Source organism: Condylura cristata, unplaced genomic scaffold (assembly GCF_000260355.1).
Source record: "Condylura cristata isolate star-nosed mole 26May11 unplaced genomic scaffold, ConCri1.0 scaffold00028, whole genome shotgun sequence".
In the NCBI taxonomy this organism is placed as follows: Eukaryota; Metazoa; Chordata; class Mammalia; order Eulipotyphla; family Talpidae; genus Condylura; species Condylura cristata.
Window position 1 is genome coordinate 17933873 of NW_004567129.1, and position 21098 is coordinate 17954970.

The 21098-nt window shown below is 36.0% G+C and overlaps 1 protein-coding gene across 1 annotated transcript; it reads left to right on the forward strand.

Moving 5' to 3' along the window:
* Positions 1-211: 211 nt before the first annotated feature.
* On the forward strand, positions 212-20732 carry CCDC79 (coiled-coil domain containing 79). The gene is made up of 12 exons (XM_004690498.1): positions 212-242; positions 1714-1824; positions 2095-2223; positions 3345-3476; positions 4808-4868; positions 4957-5072; positions 5176-5298; positions 12537-12689; positions 13827-13958; positions 16408-16562; positions 18085-18407; positions 20699-20732. Exons 1-12 carry the CDS (start codon positions 212-214, stop codon positions 20730-20732), a joined length of 1500 nt encoding a protein of 499 aa, XP_004690555.1.
* Positions 20733-21098: the final 366 nt, after the last annotated feature.

Below are 21098 nucleotides of genomic sequence, written 5' to 3' on the forward strand. Positions count from 1 at the left end.
TCAGACAAGAAAACTGATCCTTAGAAAATTTAACAATATACATACCTAATAAGTTGCAGATTCAGTTTCTGCTCCTCTGGATTCAGAAAAACTATATTTTCCTTACCCTTTGCATTTATAATTCTGGAATTCTCAAACACTGATTTCACTTGCAAAAAAAAATAACCTTTATCTTATAGTTGAAATATAAGGAAAAAGAATATAAACAAGCATGGGAAGTGATGACACAAAGAAAATACAAGGTAAGAAATTCACACATCATATATCTGAAATTAGTTTTATAGTATAGTTGTGGAATATAGTTAAGATTATCTGACGGGACCCAGGAAAGGAGAGACTGGTATAGCAGTTTACAGAAATATTTATTGAGCACCTTCTGTGTATCTGTCAAACTGACTTCAGGAAACTGACATCTTAGTGGAAAAGGCATGCTGATAATTGTAATACCATATATAATTTTATTTAAATCATTAAAATCAAGAGAACAAATTGTTTAAAGGATATAGTAAATAATTTTGTATAAAAATGATTTTTTTAAATTGTACATAGATAAATATTTTTTTGTATTTTGTGACTTTTGTATGCTAGGCATTTTTATTTTGGGATTACAGTTTTTTTTTTAAAGATATATTTATTTATGCTCACAGAACTGGGGTACAGGCCAGAGGTATGGTGGGTGAGAGGATTCACCAGAACAGGGTGCTTCAACCCATTGCGCCACGAGGGAGAGCCCAGGATTACAGTTTTTACTCCTTCATGTGTGTACTCATTTTCCAGCAACTCTTCCATACCTATGTTCCATCTACCTTCCTCCTCCACCTTCTTTTTACTCCCTATCGTTCCCTCTGGTAACAATTAAATGCTTTTACTAAGTCCAGAATTCATTTCTGTTTTATTTTTTTCTGTGTCTGTTTTTTGGTTATCTATATTATACAGATAAGTAAAATCATCTGATATCTTTCTTTCAATTTATGACTTGTTGCACTTAATCACCTTGGGGTCCATCCATTTTGTCCCAAAAGACACTATTTCATCTTTTTTAATAACTATATAGTATTTTTTAAAAAGATTTAAAAAAATTTTATGCAGCTGTAGGCTGAAGGGGTGTGGGCTGTGTTGAGAGGACTCACCAGAGACAGAGAGGGGGCCAGAACAGGCAGATCTACTGAAACACACTGCTGAGAAGAGCAGCAGGCAAGACAGGAGAGGTCTGCTGTGACTGTGGGTCAGCTCCCTGGCATCTAACTCTGCTTTGATTACTAGTGCTGGCTTTAACCTCGATGCCACCAGGGTGATTCAATAGCTGTGTAGTATTATTACATTGTGTTTATATCCCACAATTTCTTTATCCATTTGCCTGTGATGGACTTAGGTTAGTTCTATGCTTTGTCAGTTGTGGGCAGTGCTACTCTAAACATATGCGAACATAAATCTTTTTGTATAAACCCATTTTGGCTTTATTTAAAGATAACATTTGAATTTTTCTATTCCTATTATTTCATACACAAGTAAGACTAAATATAAGTTAACTTCGAGTTCCTTTAAAGAGCATCTTCTCATGTAACTTTACTGCTTGATAGAGTGTAAAAGTAATATATGCTTATTATTTAAGATGCCAAGCATTACAAAGATGTATATTAGAAAATAAAATTTAAGTGTTTGGTTTTTGAAAGGAAACATTTAGTTCAAAGTAACTAAATTTTTGCCCTTTAGAAATGAAGACGGACCTGAACCTATTACTGGAGTGTCTGAAGTATCAAATGGACAACCCTTTTTCACAAAAGGAAGCTTTGGTCACTATTCATTCAATCTGTCAACAAAACAGTAAGGCATGATAGTGAATTTTTATGTGTGATTCTAGTTCTTTAGTACTGTGATATGTGAGGCATTATCTCGTACTCATTAACTCTATATGTTACGAAACTATCTTCATGTTATTTATTTTATCCTTAGAAATAGCAAAATAGGCAGCCCACCTGTGACTACACAGATGCCTGTCTTTTTTGCCTTTTTCTAGTAAACCTATCCTATTAAAATGGAAGAATAAAGGAAAATCAAAATAAATATAATTTCTTCTTTGTTTTGTCTGCATAGGTAATGCAGGTATTTATTTTCGGGAAATTGGTGGTCTGATGTTTATAAACAATCTTGCAAAGTCAAGTGAACACAGCATGGTTAAAGAAGCAGCTTTATATACACTAGGCACTATTGCAGAACAAAACGGTAAAATATAAAAACTTTATTTCATTATCCCTTAAGCATTGTGTTTTATTATAATCATCTACTAAAAATTAATTTAGATTTAAATTTATTTTTTACACTACTGCATAATTTTATTAAGGTACTTTATAAGTTGGAGATAACCCATATATAACCATTTTCACTAAATAAGCTCTGGGTGTAGAACTTAATGTTGACAAAAATATTTTCTGCAATATACTTGAAATGAGATTGAATCTAAACCATTGATTTGTCAAACAACTTAATATTTTTGTATTTTTACTCACTAAATATTTCTTCACTTGTGAAGAACCAAAGTCCTGTACTTTGGGGATATAGAAGTAAAAAAAATAATAATCCCTCCTTTTCTAATCATAACTGGTTCTAAACGCTGGGTAAAATGTTGATTATATTCCCATGTACAAGTTATTTATTAAAAATTTTGCTTTTTGTGTGATTACCACACATGAGCAAAAAACAACAACAAAAAAAACCAACCCAGTTGGGTAGGTGTCATTTTGCTTTTTAGAAAAATATTTTCATTTCTGAACATCTTCAAAAATAGCTAAAGTGGCATCTATTCCTCTGTTTTCTAAAGCATGTCTCTGAATTTTTCTTGCTATTTTGTTCCATATTCATCCTTTTAAAATTTTATGTCATTTTAAATGTTTGCTTAGGTAGGTTTTTTTAAAAAGATTTATTTATTTATGCATACAGAACTGAGGTACAGGCCAGATGTACAGGGGGTGAGAGTATTTGTCAGAAACAGAGTGGGGAGCAGAACAGGCAGATCTACTGAAATACTGAGGGGAGCAGCGGGTGGGTCAGAAGAGGTCTGCTGCGCCATGGGGGTCAGCTCCCTGGCCAGGGACCAAACCATGCTGCAGTGACTGGCAGCTTCACAGTGTTGTGCTTTAACCCCATGCACCACCAGGGAGGGCTCTTACTTAGGTTTTTATTGGAATTTCTAAGGGGCTGCAATACATATTTTAGAGCCTAGATCAAGTACTTCAGATTAACATATTTCTTCTTTAGTTGACTGATTGAGTAAGTACATACCAATTTGTCACAGATTTTGTTGTGTTATTAATAAATGTAGAAATTAAAATATTTTTATATTTCAGTTTACTGTCAGCAGAATTTGTGTACTTCAGAATTATTTGAAGACTTAATTGGATTCTTATCTAACAATGATTCAAGCACAAATTTGAAAAGAATGACTGTGTATGTTATTTTGGTCCTGGTTTCAAATAATCGTAAGTATATCCTCTTATGTTGTAGAAACATTAAAAAAATTATAAGTTGAAACAAAGTATAATAATCCTTTTATTCTAGTCCTTATATCAATTTCCTTTTATCTTACTAACTACTAAGAACTACTTAGTTTTTTTTTAGAATTTACTAGCTTTAAGGAAGAATAATAACATACTTTTAACTGTTTGATATTTATTAATTTTAAGAAATAGTAAAATGATTTGCACTATTTAACACTGAAGAGTAAAATTTAAAAGCAAAGGAGGGGACCTCCTTGGTGGCGCAATGGTTAAAGTCTCAGCACTATCAAGCTATTAACAGCCACTGAGTCCAGGGACCTGACCCATAAGATGCAGCAGACCTCTCTTGTCTCACCCACAGTGGATTTCAGTAGATCTGCTTGTTCTGCTTTCCACTTTATCTCTGGTGAATTCTCTCATCCCCAGCACATCTGGCTTTCACTCCAGTTATTACATGCATACATTTTAAAAATCTTAAATAAAAAAAAGCAAAAGAAAAGCATTATATCATTTAGTTCAGTTGACTTTCCATGAATTGGCCATTTAATTACAATGTTTTCTCTACTGAACAGTGATGGCTTTAAATTTCATGTAGCCCTTGGCTAAAGTTTTGGTTTTGAGTTTTTTTTTTTTTTTTTAAGATTTATTTATTTATGCATGCAAGAACTGGGGTATAGGCCAGAGACAGAGTAGGGGACAGAACAGGTGGATTGATTGAAATACACTGCTGAAGGGGAGCAGCAGGGGAGATAGAAAAGGTCTGCTGTGGTATGTGGGTCACCTCCCTGGCCAAGGATCAAACTCATGCTGCAGTGGATGCTGATAGCTTCATAGGGCTGAGACTTAACCCCTTGCATCACCATGGAGGCTTTGATTTTATTTTTGAATGATTTCAGACTTAATAGAAAATTTACAAAGATAGTGTAGAGAATTCCTTTGCAGCTACTTACTAAGCTAAGGTTATTTTTTAAATATAACTACTTAATTCTTAAGATTGTTGGACATTTTACAAGCATTTTTTTTTTTCTGTTTGGGAACATATTTTGGCATTGTTACCCAGAGTCATGCAAAATAAGTGTTTTTGAAATTTTTACATGAAATTTGAGTGCTGTCTTTCTCTAAGCACATGGTTTTTTTCCATTATAACCTTAATTACAGACTTTTATCTACTGTAATTTCATGTTATATTTTGTAGTACTTTAAAATGACTTGTAAGTTAATTCAGTATTAAAATACTAAAATGTTTTCGATTTCTGCAAAAAATATTTTTGAATAAAATTCATATTCATGTAATATATGGCTATTTTTTTAAGGGACTGGACAGACTCTTGTGAGAGAAACAGGTTGTATTACAGTTCTGTCACAGTTGTTCAGGTAAGCAAGTACGAATTTCTTATTATTAACTGATTACGACTTTAACACATTTGCATTAATTTATTTTATTCTATCTTTAACCTACTAGGACAGTTCTTTCAGAATATGAAGTGAATTTGTCAGATGAAAATGTTTTCCAGAATTACCAGTTGTGGTCTTCGGTGTGTAGTACTCTGTGTGTCTGTGTTAACAATCCTCAAAATGGTAATAATCTCAGTTACGTTAAAATATAAACCTAAAGCCAAATGAAAACTGATATATTTGAAATGTCAAATTAAAACATGATTGATTTTTTTCTTCCTTTTAGGTGAGAATCAAGTGTTTTGCAGTTCACTCTTCCCACATGCTAATAACTGGCTAGTAAATTGCATGATACCTGAGATAATTCGTCCTGTATGCTCATTTATTGGACTCACCCTTGCAAATAATAGTAAGTATTTATTTTCTAGGTTGTACTTACTACATTTCAAAGCATAACAAAACCCCATTTAATTAATTATATTAATTGGATTAATGCAGTTATTTTATTCCAGTAAGTTGAGTCATGTTAGATGCATTTAGACTCTTGTAGATAGGAAAGTATTAAATGTAAATTTTTCCAGGATGTTGAGAAAGTGATAGTGGCAGCAGTTTTGTATCTCCCCAGAAAACCTCATAAAATAGAACAACTAGAAAGTAAAATTAAAAACCCAGATTGTGTTCTCTGACTATAAAGAATTAAATTAGAAATGAATAAAAATAAAATTTCTAGAATAGTCCCCAAATATGGAAATTAATTCATACTGAGAAAGAAGCAAAAGAAACACAAACCCATGAGTCTAAGATTAAATTATAAGGGAAATAAAAATGTTTTCAACTGAATGATAGCAAAATTATAATTTTCAAAAACTAGGATGCTGCAAAGTAGTGTTCAGAGGGAAATATAACACAAAGACTTACATGTGAAAGAACAAAGGTCTCAAGCAGTTATGTTAGTTTACACCTAAGAAACTAGAAAACAAACCATTGTTTTAAAATTTTCTTGCATCATTATTCATTTTTGTACAATATTTGATTTCTCCTTTCAGGTGTAATCCCTATAATTCTCCCATGACCACAATAGCCTTGAGCTATTACCATAGTCTCTTGTGCTCTTCCCTCTCCTCTTTTGACCTTTCTTCCTCCCTCAGATCTGTAGTTTGCTTGCAAATTTTGTCTTTTTCTTCATCCTTTGTACAGTTTCCATATATTTCCCTTGTAAGTGAGATCATTGATATTTTTATTTTTCCTTTTGATGTATTTTGCTTAGGACAATCCCTTCCAGCTCCATCCATGTTGCTGCAAATAGCAGGAATTTATCTTTTTTTTTTTTTTATCACTTGGGTAGTATTCCATTGTGTGTATACCTCTACTTGATCCATTTGTCTGCTTTGGGGCATTTGGGTTATTCCCATGTAAATAGTAGTGGAATAAAAATAGGGGCAAAAAATGCCCCTATGGGTATATTCCCAAGAGTAGAATCATTGGATCGTATGGTAGCTCCAGTTTTAGTCATTTAAGTGGTCTCCACACAGCTTTCAATAGTGGTTGGACCAATTTGCATTCCCACCAGCAGTGTAAGAGGCTCTTTTTTTCCATATCCTCACTAGCATTTGTTCTTTTAAAATGGGCCATTCTCACAGCTGTTTTATCTCATTGTGGTTTTGATTTGTGTTTTCCTGATTATAAGTGTTTTTCATAAACTTGTTGCCATTTGCATTTCTTTCTTTAAAAAAAAAAGAAGATTGATTTATGCATACAAGAACTGGGGTATAGGCCAGAGGTGTGGGGAGACAGAGTGGGGAGCAGAACAGGCAGATCTACTGAAATATACTGTTGAGGGGAGCAGATGAGAGAGGAGAGATCTGCTGTGTCATGTGGGTCAGCTCTCTGGCCCTGCAGGGATCCAACTCAGGCTGGCTGCAGTGGCTGATCATAGCTTGATAGCCCTAAGACTTTAACCCCTAGCCCACAAGGGAGGCCCCATTTGCAATTCTTTTTTTTTTTTTGAGAAGTGTCTGTTAGCTCTTCTGCTAATTTTTGATTGGACTGTTTGCTTTGCTTTTGTTAAGTTATATGGTATGCAAATATTTTCTCCCATTCCATTGGGTATCTTCCTTTGATTACTATCTCTTGCTGTGTAGAACCCCTAATTCGATGTATTCCCAGCTATTTATCTTTTCCTTCATTTTCTTTGCTTCTGGGCATGAATCTGAAGATGTTTGTGAGGTGTATATCATGGAGTGTATTGCCTATGTTAGAAAACAAAGCATGTGAAACTCAAAAGTAAATGTGACAAAGTGAATAATAGATCAGAAAGCAATGAAATAGAAAAGGAGCTGAATAAGAGAGAAGGAGGTTGGAAAATCATGTAAAAGTGGTCAAATTACAGGGTAAAGGATAGCATCAAACTTTTAGTGAACCTAATGTATTATACAAATACTGATTTAGAAAGATGCAGGGCTGAAACTTATACACTATTATAGTGTAATTTTACCTCACTAAAACTTTCTCAATAAAAAAGAGCTGACTAACAAAACAAAAAAAAATTCAAGAAGATTGATGAAATATATACTCTAGCTGGACACATCACAAGATAAGAGGAGAAGGCCCAAATTACCAGTATCAGGAATGAAAGGTCATACGTTGTAGATCTTATAGATATTAAAAGGAAGATAAAAGAATAGTACAATTTTATTCCATTAAATTTTACAACTTACATGAATTAGACAAAAGTGAAAAGACCCAAACTATCAACACTTACTGTCGGAGACCAGCTCCAACTTTTGAGGTGTCTGGAGGCAACACAGGCAGGACCCTAAGATGGGAAGGCTTCGGAGTGCGGAGATTCCAAGAGGGGGAGAGGAGCGGGTGTGAGGAAGACACGGGAGTCGGAGTTGGGTGCAAATCTTCCTGCTCTGCCTTCAGCAGAGGTTTATTTTATACATTTCCAGCAGGCAGGGGGATGGCATTAGCATACGAAAGGGGTTAAGATCACAATCACCTTTTTTCTAAGAAAATGGTCTGGGTCGCAGGAAGAGGAAATTTCTTGCTAATCAAGAAACTTGCTAAAAGGTTTCAAGTAAGTTTTTCTACTTTGAGGAAACTTGCTAAAAGGTTTCAAGTAAGTTTTCTACTTTGAGGAAACTTGCTAAAAGGTTTCAAGTAAGTTTTCTACTTTGAGGAAACTTGCTAAAAGGTTTTAAGTAAGTTTCCTTGAGGTCTAGGCATAATTTGCTCTGAATAGGAGAGGTAGGTGAATTTCCTTATCTAAAGACTAGATAGTAGAATCCTGAAAGACTAGCCAGAAAGACTTTTGTGGATTGCTTTGAAGTGTAGCAGGGAAAAAACTTGACTAGCTCTAAAACAGGCAACCTGGATGAATTTCCATATCTAAAGCCAGACAGTAGGAAGTTTGAGTAATTCTGTAGAAGCTGAATAGGAGGCTAGGCGAGATAGCAGAATAAGATTTGGGTTTTCCTCCGTCCAGCAGTGAGAGACTTTGCAGAAATAGCCCTTTTGTTTTTATTGATCAGCCAGTTGTTAAGTCACTTTTGACTTCAGAGGAATTTCTCACCCTGGTGCGGTGCTTGCTTGTCAGGGCAGGCAGGCCTTATGCAGCTGAGGCAATCCAATTGTAGGCTGAAAGTTGCTCAGAATATTTTGATATTACGATTATACAAAAAAGGGAGGTCATAACATAAGTTAGCATGGAAAGTCTGATCTTTCAGAGCTTTTCCCGAGCTACCCGGAATCTGTCAGACGATAGCCGTCGCATAGCTTGTGTCAACTTACTAAGAAGTAGGCAACCTGAATATTTCTGCATATATTTTAAAAAATCACAACAGGAATTTCAGGCTTAGATGACTTCACTGGTGAATTCTATAAAACGTATAAGGAAAAAACATATAAATTATTCCAGGAAATAGAAGTGGAAGAAGTACTTCCCAAAACATTTTATAAGGACAATTTTAACCCTCTACCAAAGACAACTTTACACCAACATCTTATGAACATAGATACATGCTTAACAAAATAGTAAAAAATCAGTTTCAATTATATATAGAAATGTTAATATATTATGACCAACTGGCCTTTATCATAGGAATGCAAGATTGATTTAACATTAGAAAGCACACTACATTCGCAGGCTAGAAAAGAAAATTTATATTATAACCTCAGTAGATGAAGGAAAAGCTTCTTACATAATTCAACATACATTAGGAGTAGCCTGTTTTGCATATAAATCTGAATCTTCATTATTTAGACTCTAACTAGTGGTAACATAGTACCATTTTCATCTAAGCCTAAATGTACTTCCTTTTTTCAATTTTTTTTTTTTTTAAGATTTATTTATTCTTACAGAACTGGGGTACAGGTCAGAAATGCGGAGGGTGAGAAGATTCACCAGAGACAGAGTGGGAAGCAGAACAGGCAGATTGACGAAGTACAATGCTGAGGGGAGCAGCGGGCGGGTCAGGAGAGGTCTGCCTTGCCATGTGGATCACCTCCGGGGCAGGCAGTAATCGAACTCATGCAGAAGTGGTTTAAGCTTCTTTGTGCTGTGCTTTAATCCGCTGCACCACAAAGGAGGGCCCACAAGTTTTTTTTTCTTTTTTAATGACAGTACTCTGTCATAAAGAAGCCTGTTTTTGTGTCTCCTTTATGTTGCAACTGTTTTCTTAATTCCTTCCCTGTGTGTAGAAAATGCTGAACATGATTTTTAAGATTAATATCTATTATATCAATTAGAAAAATAATTTTGTCTTTAAATCTTGGCTTAATTTATATTACTGGGGTAGATTGGAAGAGTTACCTCAGTAGTCCATAAGTATTAGTGATAAGCACATTGTTGGGATTGTAACAGGGTGGTCCCTAGGAAAAAGGGAAGTTCCAGGTTCCCTGCCCCATCCAGAAGGAGGGTGGAGGTGAGCAGAGAAAAAAGAGAAGAGAGAAGAAGAGAAGGAAGCAGGATGGAGAGCCAGAAGGAGGCCTGAGGAAGCCAAATGGAGCAGCAAGCATGTGATGAAGAAACCGGGCTTGTTTCCTGACCCTGGGCTGGTTAAGGCAGATGTGGGTGAGATACCTGTAGGGAGGTGACTGTGGCAGCTTTTATATTGATTTTGATGTTGCTCTTTTCCTCCCAGATTTGTCTGGCCATTTCTGACCCTTTTCCATGGATCCCGGCCAGAAGGTGCTTTAGTCTTGTGGCAGCTTTCAGGCTTTGTTTTGGGCCAATCCCTTTTGGGGTGACTTTTGCCCACGAGGGGATGGGTCACTTCAGGTGTTTGATTTAGAAGTTATATTCTTTGTGTTCCATATTGTATATTCACTGTATTAAAGTCCCTTTTCATTAAAGTTTTATATGTTTTTTCTTGTTGCGGCGGATGGCAGAACCCACTTAGAGCAGGCAGGATTTTGGGGCTTCAGGGGTGTCCCTCTCCCCCTGTTCTGGAACAGATTTGGGGTGCCCTATAACAGGATGAGTTTGGAGACTATTATATACACAGACCCAATGGGATACCTGTTGAATCATTTTCATCAGGAGGAGAAAAGACTTTCAGACTTAAAAAATTGTATACATCAGGAGCCTCCCTGGTGGTAGAGGGTTAAGTATCAGCACCATCAAGCTATCTGCTGTCACTGCCTCATAAATTCAGTCCCTGGCCAGGGAGCTGAATATATATGGTGCCGCAGACCTCTCCTGTATAGCCCACTGCACTCTCCTCAGTACAGTATTTCAGTAGGTCTGTTATAGGGCAGCAAATCTGTTCCAGGACAGGGGGAGAAGAGCACTCCTGAAATCCCAAAAACCTGCCTGCACTAAGTGGGTTCTGCCATCTGCCACAACAAGACAAAACATATAAAACTTTAATGAAAAGGAACTTTAATACAGTAAATATACAATACAGAACACAAAGAATATAACTTCCAAATCAAACATCTGAAGTTACCCATCCCCTCATGGGCAAAAGTCAACCCAAAAGGGACTGGTCCAAAGCAAGGCCTGAAAGCTGCCACTAGACTAAAGCACCTTCTGGCCGGGACCCATGGAAAAGGGTCAGAAATGGCCAGACAAATCTGGGAGGAAAAGAGAAAAATCAAAATCAGTCTAAACACTGCCATTATCACCTCCCTGCAGGTCTCTCGCCCACATCTGCCTTAACCAGTCCAGGGTAAGGAAACAAGCAGTTTCCTCATCACATGCTTGCTGCTCCCTGTGGCTTTCTCAGGTTTCCTTGTTCTCCATCCAGCTTCCTTCCTTTCTTCTCTCTTGATTCCTTCTTTTCTCTCCTTTTTCTCTGCTCAGCTCCACCCTTCTGGGTGGGGCAGGGAACCTGGAACTTCCCTTTTTCCTAGGGAACACCCTGTTACAGGTCTACCTGTTCTGCTCCCAACTCTGTCTCTGGTGAATCCTCTCATACACACCCCTACCCCTTCCCTCTGGCCAATACCACAGTTCTTGTATGCATAAATGAATAAATCTTTTTTTTTTTTTTAAGTATGTATTGGACTCTCCCTGGTGGCACAATGGATTAGGACACAGCACTGCAAGCTAGCCACAGCTGCTTCAGTGTGAGTTTGATCACAGGCCCCATAGGGGATCCACATGGCGCAGCAGACCTCTCCTGTCTTGTCCCCTGTTCCCCTTAACAGTGTACTTTAGTGATCTGCCTGTTCTGCTCCCCACTTTATCTCTGTTGAAGTCTCTCACTGCCCCTACACCTCTGGCCTCTACTCAGTTTTGTATGAATAAATAAATAAATCTCTAAAAAAAGTAAATAAAATCTAAGGAGCAGGAATAATTTTAGAAAAGTATATATTATTGATTCTGGCCCTCCCTGGTGGCGCAGCCGGTTAAAGCACGGCACTAAGAAGCTAAAGCCAGTTCCGCATGAGTTCGATCCCCACCTGCCCCGGAGGTGACCACATGGCCCGACAGACCTCTCCTGACCCTCCCGCTGCTCCCCTCAGCAGTGTACTTCGTCAGTCAACCTGTTCTAATCCCCACTCTGTCTCTGGTGAATCCTCTCACCACCCCCTGCTCCTCTGGCCTGTACCCCAGTTCTGATTACATAAATAAATATTTAAAAAAAATTTTTTAATTAAAAAAATTAAAAAAAGAAAGTATATATCATTGATTCCGTGCTTAAAAAAGTTGTTTGACTCTCAATAATATGTTAACATTTTATGCTCCAAAAAGTATAAGGATTAGGTTTAAGTAAGATGAATAAAATGTGTTCTTTTAAAATAAATTATTTTGTCTTTAATAAATCATGAGGTATGAGTTATAATGGAATTCAGAAAATAAGCAACTTTCTAATATAGTATCTAGCTAAAAGAATAAATCAGTTCTTTATAGCTTTACTCAAAGGACTTGAATTTAATAATGTTGTTCTTATAAAATAATGCTAGTTATCACTAAATGAGAAGAGGTTATCTAACACACAAGAAAGAAATACATATAGTTATACTAAGTCAAGTGAGTTTCTTACATAGTAAGTAATCCATTTTATGATTATGCACAGTTAAATACTGGAATTTGAATTTTTGTAAGTTTTTAAAAACAAGTTAATGTTGTATTAGGGCAAATTAATTGATGTCTGTCCTGTTTGAGGTGTTAGTAATTTTGCTACTTTATATCTTAAGCACAGGTTCAGAAATACTTTGTATCTGTGGGTGGACTGGATATATTGTCTCAAGTCCTTGTGCAGCTGGAATCTGATTCACACAGCTCTGTCTCCAGTGCTAAACTTGCTGTGGTGGTGACAAAGACAGTGGATGCATGTATTGCTGATAATCGTGAGTAAAGTGCTAAGTAATGTTTCTATAACTGCATTTTGTTTTAATTCAGCATGTGAATGTTGAAGTAGTAGATTGAATACTTCCAATTTCTCCTAAGTAGGAAGAAATTAGAAATTTTGTAATGTAACTCATTTTCATGGAGGTTATGACTTTCTGAGAGTTCATATCTAGGCCTTTGAGTTCAATTGTAGTGATAATAGTCAAGAAAAATTTCTATAATTTCTAAGTCTTTGTTTCATTTAAGAAACTAATAGTTTACATAATAAGTAAAGGGACATTTTTGAGACATAAAGAATGGAAAGCCCAACTTGAAGATTTTTTTAAAAATTATGTAAAGAAAGCATGAGGTCTGACTTTACCAACACACCTAACTAGTGAATGAGAGTCACACTTGAAACCATGGCTTTTGTTCACATGTATATACACCAAAGAATAAGTTGTAAATCTTTGTAACAAGCAAATAACTGAAAAGAAAAATAGATGGATTTTTAAAAATCAGTGATGGAGGGCCTGCTAGGTGCTGGGCTCTATGTGAGTTCTAGTAATACAAAATGATTAAGATACAGACTCTTGAGGAATTTACAACCTTAGTTTTGATACCATTATTGTTAGACTGTGGGTGAATTCATACACAAGAGGAGAATAAAAGCTCCATGAGGATAATTATAGTTTCAAATAAAAGCTTTTTGAACATCTCAGCTTAGCTTCAGGTACGTGTCATTGAATCATTACCATTAGTAGATCAGGACCAGTTAATAGTATAATTCCATAAAAGACAGGTTACACAGGTTACTTTTCAGTCTAGATAAAAAGAGTAAACATATTCAGCATTTAGGAAGTTAGTGATAATCATATTCACAACATAATGAGGACAGTTAAGAAAAAATAATTCTTTTATATTGTCTTTAATGTGGGAGAGGTATTAATGAGGGCTATATAAGCCACTTATTATAGTGCATTTATTTATATTGACATAATTTACAAAATATATCAGGTATGAATATTAGCGGTTACATAGATATAAGCCTCCTAGAACAAGATCTGGAAAATGTGTGCAAGAGTTGAAAAACAGTAGATATATAGTTTGTTAAGTTTGTAATTACTGCCATTTTTTTTTCTATTTTATACTAATAGCTACTTTTGGGGTAGTTTTGTCCAAGTACTGCATTGTTTCAAAACTTCTGGCATTACTACTTCATGAAAGTCTGGATTCAGGAGAAAAATTTAGCATAATACTTACTCTTGGTCATTGCACAGAGGATTGTGGTAAGTATTGGATTTATTTAGTATGCTTAGTAAGACAGTGGAGTGGAAAGATGCTTTCTCCCTCCGAGTTACTTGAAAGGTTTTAAAGCATTGCCTTTCTTCTACTAAGGCCCCAAATTAGTCATTTTGCTTCCCCGTCTCCTTCAGCCAGTGAATTTAGTCACACATTAAGAACTGTAGTCCTTTTTACCCCACCTGTCTTTTTCTGCTCAATTCTGGAATTGGGCTAGCCTCCCAATTTGGTCTTCAGTCCATGGCATCTTGCCAGTATTATCATAATAGCTTCCTCCTTGTGCCCCCTTCGGTCTACCTTCATTCTTCAGCGCACTCTCACTGCTGAACAGGTTTGATCCTGTTCTCCTGTGCCAGAAACCCTCAAAAGTTCTTTCTCTACCTGACATTCTAGCCTGCCTTCATTTCTTTCTGCCATTTTCCTCTCTCTCTCTACTCTTTCCCTTTCCAACCCTCTCCATATTCCTCTTTCACCTGTCTTCTTCAATCTCCTCTACTCCCTTCACATTTTCCACTCTCCTCTTTCTGTTTTTCTCTTCTCTCCCTCATTGTATTTTCTACTATATCAGTTTATTTGTTTAATTTTTCTCTTAATCCCTGTATGATTTAGGATTTACTATATATATATTTGTATACACACATATGTATACATATGTATACATATGTGTGTGTATATATATGTATGTGTGTATATACACTTTTTTTTTAAACCAAGTGAGCACAGTTTGTTTGCTCTCAGGAGGTGTGACACTACTCGGTGACTGTGCTTCAGAGATCACTTATGAGACTTGGGTATATGATGTAACTGGATTGTTTCCTAAAATGAAAATATTTTTTAAACTGTTCATAATTATCACAAGGAAGAATTGTGATCTCATGCACATAATTTATGATAAAATAACTATCTTCTATTTTATTTCTTGATGTATTTTCTAGAGGAAAATCAGTATGATCTTTTTAAAAACAATGGACTTCCACTCATGATACAAGCCTTAACTGATTCTCAGAATGAGGAGCTAAACAAAGCTGCTACTTTCGTACTTCACAATTGTAAAAAAATTAGTAAGTTTACTATTACTTTAAGAAAATATCAACCAGTGTGTATGAGGGGTAATTTATATTTGCTTTGATGAATCAAGCCGTTGTACTTCCTAGATTCTTACTTTTGAAAAGTAGAGCATATGTAATTTGACATGACAAGTAGTGTATTTCAGCATGAACAAGAGAGCACTAATTTTAAACAATTGGATAAATATAATTATGAGACTTGTACTTGAGGTCTGAGGGTGATTTAGGAGTAAATCATAAAGTACATTTACTTATCTTAAAAATGTGTTAGTGCCTTTCATTTGCCAGATACTACATTAAGTTTTAGAGATAAATTCTAAGAAACAATATTCTATGCACTCAGTATAACTAGAGAAATAGTAATTGAATACTTTCTAAAATGAATATATTAAAATTAATCTAAGGATAAGAATGTATGGAGCTCAGCTCTTACCCTATAATAAAGGAAGCTCATCTAGACTTAGGGCAGAAGATGCTTCAGGAAAAAGTATTTTTTTCCCTAAGATTTATTTATGTATGCATATAAGAACTCGTGTACAGGCCAGAGGTATGGGTGAGTGGGTGAGAGGATTCACCAGAAACAGAGTGGGGAGCAGAACAGGCAGACTGATGAAATACACTGCTGAGGAGAGCTGCATAGGAGAGAGGAGAGGCCTGCTGTGCCCTGTGGGTCAGCTCCCTGGTTGGGTATGACTATCAAGTTGCAGTAGCTGCTGAAAGCTTGATGAGTGCTATGTCTTTAACCCCTTGTCACAGGGAGGCCCAGGAAAAAAGTGATTCTTGATCTAACACTTGAACATACAGTTATTTAGGTAAAAAGATGGGAATTTGTTAGGACTAAGTGTCTCAGGCATAACCACTGTGAGGCACAAAGGCCTTGCAATAGAAGGGAGCCCGAACATTGAAGGAAATGATGGCCAATGTTGATGAAGCACATAGGGAGGGCAATGTCTATGAATATGATACTGTCTTTGTGGGAGAAAAATTGCCACTGCAATATGTGAAAAGTGTGTTAGAAGATTATAGGAATGAGCTACTTTATGAAAATTGTTTAAGAAATTAAACTTTTAAAACCAGTATCCATAAAACCAGTATCCATACATCTGAATACTTTATGTGTCTGGCATAATGTATTTTCATGCCATTCTTTTTAGTGTAACTCTGAAGAGTAAAGTCTAAGTTATGACTCTCTGGGTTCTGAGCCTCTGCCGGACCCTTATTTTTAATACCATTTAGGCAGTTAAGACAGACTGAACGGGCAAAATTTATAGGAGAGAGTGCAAGGGGGTATGGTCTATAGGATGTCCTTATTTAAAATATTATTAACCTTTTTAGTAACTGATGGGCTCATTGTTTTTCCCCCCATAAGCTGAAAAATTAAGTCTAGGAGAATATTCTTTTGACGAAAATGAAGTAAAACAATTAAATGACATAAATATGAAAGAGAAGAATCTTGGAGACTTCTGGAAGAAAGCAAAGGAAATTCTGTACAGAATAGAGCAGCTTGAGAAAGAAGGAAACGAGGTTGGTTTCTTTGTTTCAAAGAATATAGAACATTTTTCAAATATTAACAATAGAGGTTGGAGGGTAAAATAGTTCTCTTGACAATTTTTTAAAACTGTAATGGTTTTAAATTTGAATTTAAAGTTATTAGTAATACTTGAGAAATCATTCATGAATATAGAAAAAAGAAATTAAAAAAAGGAAGTAATGACTGAAAAAATACAAAGCGTTAATACAGAGTCAAGTATATAATATCTGTGTAAGAGGGCTACAAGGGAAGTCTGTAGAAGTAATTCTATTACACAAATGCATGTGTGTGTGAGATGTGGATTATGTGTTTATGTGAATATACATTTCCATATTTCTCTATGTATATATACTGTGTTATCATATGTCCATGTATTTTTAAAAAAAAACTTTCTTTGTAGAAGTTGTACCAATTTACACTCCTATTGCCCTGTACTCAGGTGTGTGTGTGTGTATGTGTGTTTTAAAGACTTATTTTTTTATGCATACAGAACTGGGGTATAGGCCAGAGGTGTGGGCTGGTGAGAGGCTTCACCCAAGACAGAATGGGGAACAGAACAGGCAAATTGGTGAAGTACACTGCTGAGGGGAGCAGTGGGCAGGTCAGGAGAGGTCTGCCATACCTGTGGATCACCTCTGGGGCAGGGATCCAACGCAGGCTGTAGTGGCTTTTCTTAGTGCTGTGCTTTAACCCACTGCACCACCAGGGAGAGCCCATGGGTGTATTTTTAAACTCTCTTGATCTTTGCCAATGTCATAGGTTGACTTTGATAGAAAGAGAATTACGTTTTGCTTTAATGTTCATTTTTCTTATTATAAGTGGGTTGGAATAGAATTGGAAGATTTTTTTCATATGTTTAAGGAGTATTTAGATTTCTTTGCTTTGAACTGTTCATTTCTTTTGTGTGTTTTCCTAACTTTTGTTTATCTTTTCCATATTTCACTGTAGTAGTTTTTTATAAACATGACTAGAAAAAATGTACTACAGATCAAAATATGACATACATATATATATATATGCACTTTCTGGGCATTTTGATTTCATTTTGTTTTGCAACTGGCCCTTTCTTCTTTGAGTTTTTCCTCTTTTATATTGTTCCTGATCCCTAGGAGAAGTTAAAAAAATACTTGTATGGTCAAATATATTAGTTTTTTATTTTTAGGTTAGTGATTTTGTGTAATATTTGGAAAGGCTTTTCTCCCTTTGAGAATGTTAAATATGATTTTTCTTTTAAAATATATTATTTCATTTTTTATATTTAAATGTTTAGTTAAGTTTGACTTTGTTTATGTGTAATTATCAGATATTCAAATTATTTTTCTTCAATAACTACCCAGTTGTGCCAATTGCTTATTGAATAGATGCCCTTTTTCTTCCTAATATTAACTGCCCCTTTTATCATGCAAATTCTATTGACATTTTTAAACTTTCTGCACTATTTAAAGGGAGTATAAATTGGACTTTAAAACAAATAGATTATTTTCAGGTTATTTACTTGTCATTTTCACATTATAGGAAAAAATACAAGGAGAAACTTTTAATAATAATGTTTCATCTGTGAGTATAAATACTTTTGATACTTTGAAACAACTCCAGGCAGATGGTATTGGTGGTGATCCCAAAGCGGAAGATAAGAATAAAAGCCAGTTTGGAGTCACATCTACAGCCTGTGGAGAAGATGACCAACTGAAGACCCTGTTAAAGACAGCAAATCCAGTTAATGCTTGTTATAGGGAGAGTGAGAGAAAGAAGACTCTATATAAAACCAATTTAAACTGCAATCAAAATTTATTGGAAGAAACAAACACTGCAGAAAGGAATTGTCTTTCTCATCCAAGGTATAGTTTAATAATTGTTTCTAACTTTATTTATTCCATACATGTTTTTATTCAGTTCTGTGTGTCACACTGGGATATAGAGGTGAAAAAAATGTAGTTTTATTTTTTTTTAAGATTTATTTACTTATTTTTTTAAAAGATTTATTTATGCTTACAGAACTGGGGTACAGGTGTGGTAGGTGAGAGGATTCACCAGAGACAGAGTGGGGAACAGAACAGGCAGATTGATAAAGTACACTGCTGAGGGTAGCAGTGGGCAGGTCAGTAGAAGTCTGCCACGCCATGAGGGTTATCTCCTTGGCTGGGAATTGAACTCATGCTGCAGTGGCTTCAGAGAGCTTCATAATGCGGTGCTTTAACCTGTTATGCCACCAAAGAGAGCCCTAAAGATTTATTTATGCCACCAAAGAGAGCCCTAAAGATGTATTTATTTATGCATACAGAACTGGGGTACAGGCTGGAGGTGGAGGGGCAGTGAGGAGATTCACCAGAGACACAGGGGGGAGCAGAACAGGCAGATCGACAAAGTACACTCCCAAGGGGAGCAGCAGGCGGGTCAGGAGAAGTCTGCCACTCCTTGTGGATCACCTCCAGGGTGAAGATCAAACTCATGCTGAAGTGGCTTTAGCTTCTTTCTGCTATGCTTTTAACCCACTTCGCCAGCAGGGAGGGCTGTTTTATATTTTAAAGCAGGAAATACAGGGAAAGGAATTTGAATGAAGACTTATGGAGTAGTTCTATGAGGGCATTTTATGGCATAGACTTTTCAGTTTCACTAATACAGTATAGAAAGTCATTGGTGATTTAAGTTGACTGATATGATCATATTTGAATTTTAGAAAGGATATTCAGAAAAGAAAACCTGAGTCAAAACCCTATACCTAAAATAACAATGCATGTATCGATTATTGATCATCCATGTACGAAAACTCCATTTGTAAATTCAGTGTGATCAAGGGAGTGGGATCTGGTGAAACCCTGAATTAGGCTTGCGCTTTTACTTGTTTCCTGCACCTCCCTTGAGTGCACATGCTCATTCCCCCACAGGTGGCCTGTGGGCTTATCCTGGGAGTGCAGCTTTTCTTGTTAAAACCTTTCTTGTGGCCCTCCCTGGTGGCGCAGCGCAGCGTGTTAAAGCACAGTACTGAGAATCTAAAGCCGCTTCCGCATGAGTTCGATCCCAGCCTGCCCCGGAGGTGACCACATGGCGAGGCAGACCTCTCCTGACCCGCACACTGCTCCCCTCAGCAGTGTACTCCCTCGATCTGCCTATTCTGCTCCCCACTCTGTCTCTGGTGAAGCCTCTCACTGCCCCTGAGCCTCTGGCCTGTGCCCCAGTTCTATATGCACAAATAAATAAATCTTAAAAAAAAAAAAAAAAAAAACCTTTCTTGTGCTGCTCTTCTGATGGTTACTGTGCTGGTGGGAAGTGGAGAAGATGATGCTGTGTTGCAGGTCAAACTAAGTATCTGGAAGGTGATTTTATCACCACTACCATTTTTTTCCTTTTCAAAAATTCCTTTCAAAATCTTGGTATTTTAACTTGATTTCTCAAAGATGTGGAATTAGAAAGCAGCAAGATATGGTCTTTAACCACTCTTACTGCCTGTTGGTCACTGATTACATTCCCTTTAGTTTTTTCTTCATCCCTTATTTTCTACTTTTAAAATCTTTTTCTTCCATATTTCTGCAGGCATCAATGTTATTACTACCTGGAGTCTGGTTTAACTCTAGTTTTAGAGATAAACTGTAACCAGTGTAGGACCTACTTTTGCAAGCTTTTGTTAGGTTTTGGTAGACCTTGACCCAGCTCCTTCTGCTTGCCAAACCCCCATTATTGCACCTGTGCTTGCAGAAACAGTTGTCTGCACAACAAACATTATATGAACAAACAGTATGTTTATTGTAATCTGGTGTGTGTCTTTGCCTTTAGTGACCAGATTTTTAAACATCCAACTCCTATTGTCAAAAATAGAAAGCAGCAGCTACCAGTAACAGGTATGATTACAAATATGTCTTCCTTGATTTTTCAACAAAACAGTTGTTTAGGGGACTAACATAGCTAAGAATGTATATTGCTACATCTTTGCTCTAATGTACAAACCATTCCTTAACTCTCTTTTTAACTTCAGTCACCTATTGATATCTAGAACCTTTCTGTTTACCTACCAGAATGACTGGATGTGTAGTACTGGGCTAAGGTTTATAAAAGTCTGGAAACTTAATAAATCTTGTAACTCTTATGTCCTTTTAATTAATAAAAAAATCTTAACATTTTGCATTTTTTCCAGATCCATTTACATTATGTTCAGATATAATAAATAAAGAAGTTATCAGTTTACTAGCAACTGACAACTGTTCCAAACTATTGAAGTATAGATGCTCAGGTAAATATTTTTTAATTGTATTTGTTTCATAAGTAAGATTTTATATGCTATTAGTTAACTAGAGTTTATACTAGTTCTACCCATGTGATTTAAACTTCATTTTCTCTGGACCAATGACAACATGGAATATCATAAAATATTAAAACTAGTACCTCTGTCTGCACCAGGGTACAATTCCAAAATTTGTTTATATGAATCAACATGACTCATATATATTTTTTAAAGATTTATTTATTTATGCATATAGAGCTGGGGTACAGGCCAGAGGTGCAGGGGCAGTGAGAGGATTCACCAGACACAGAGT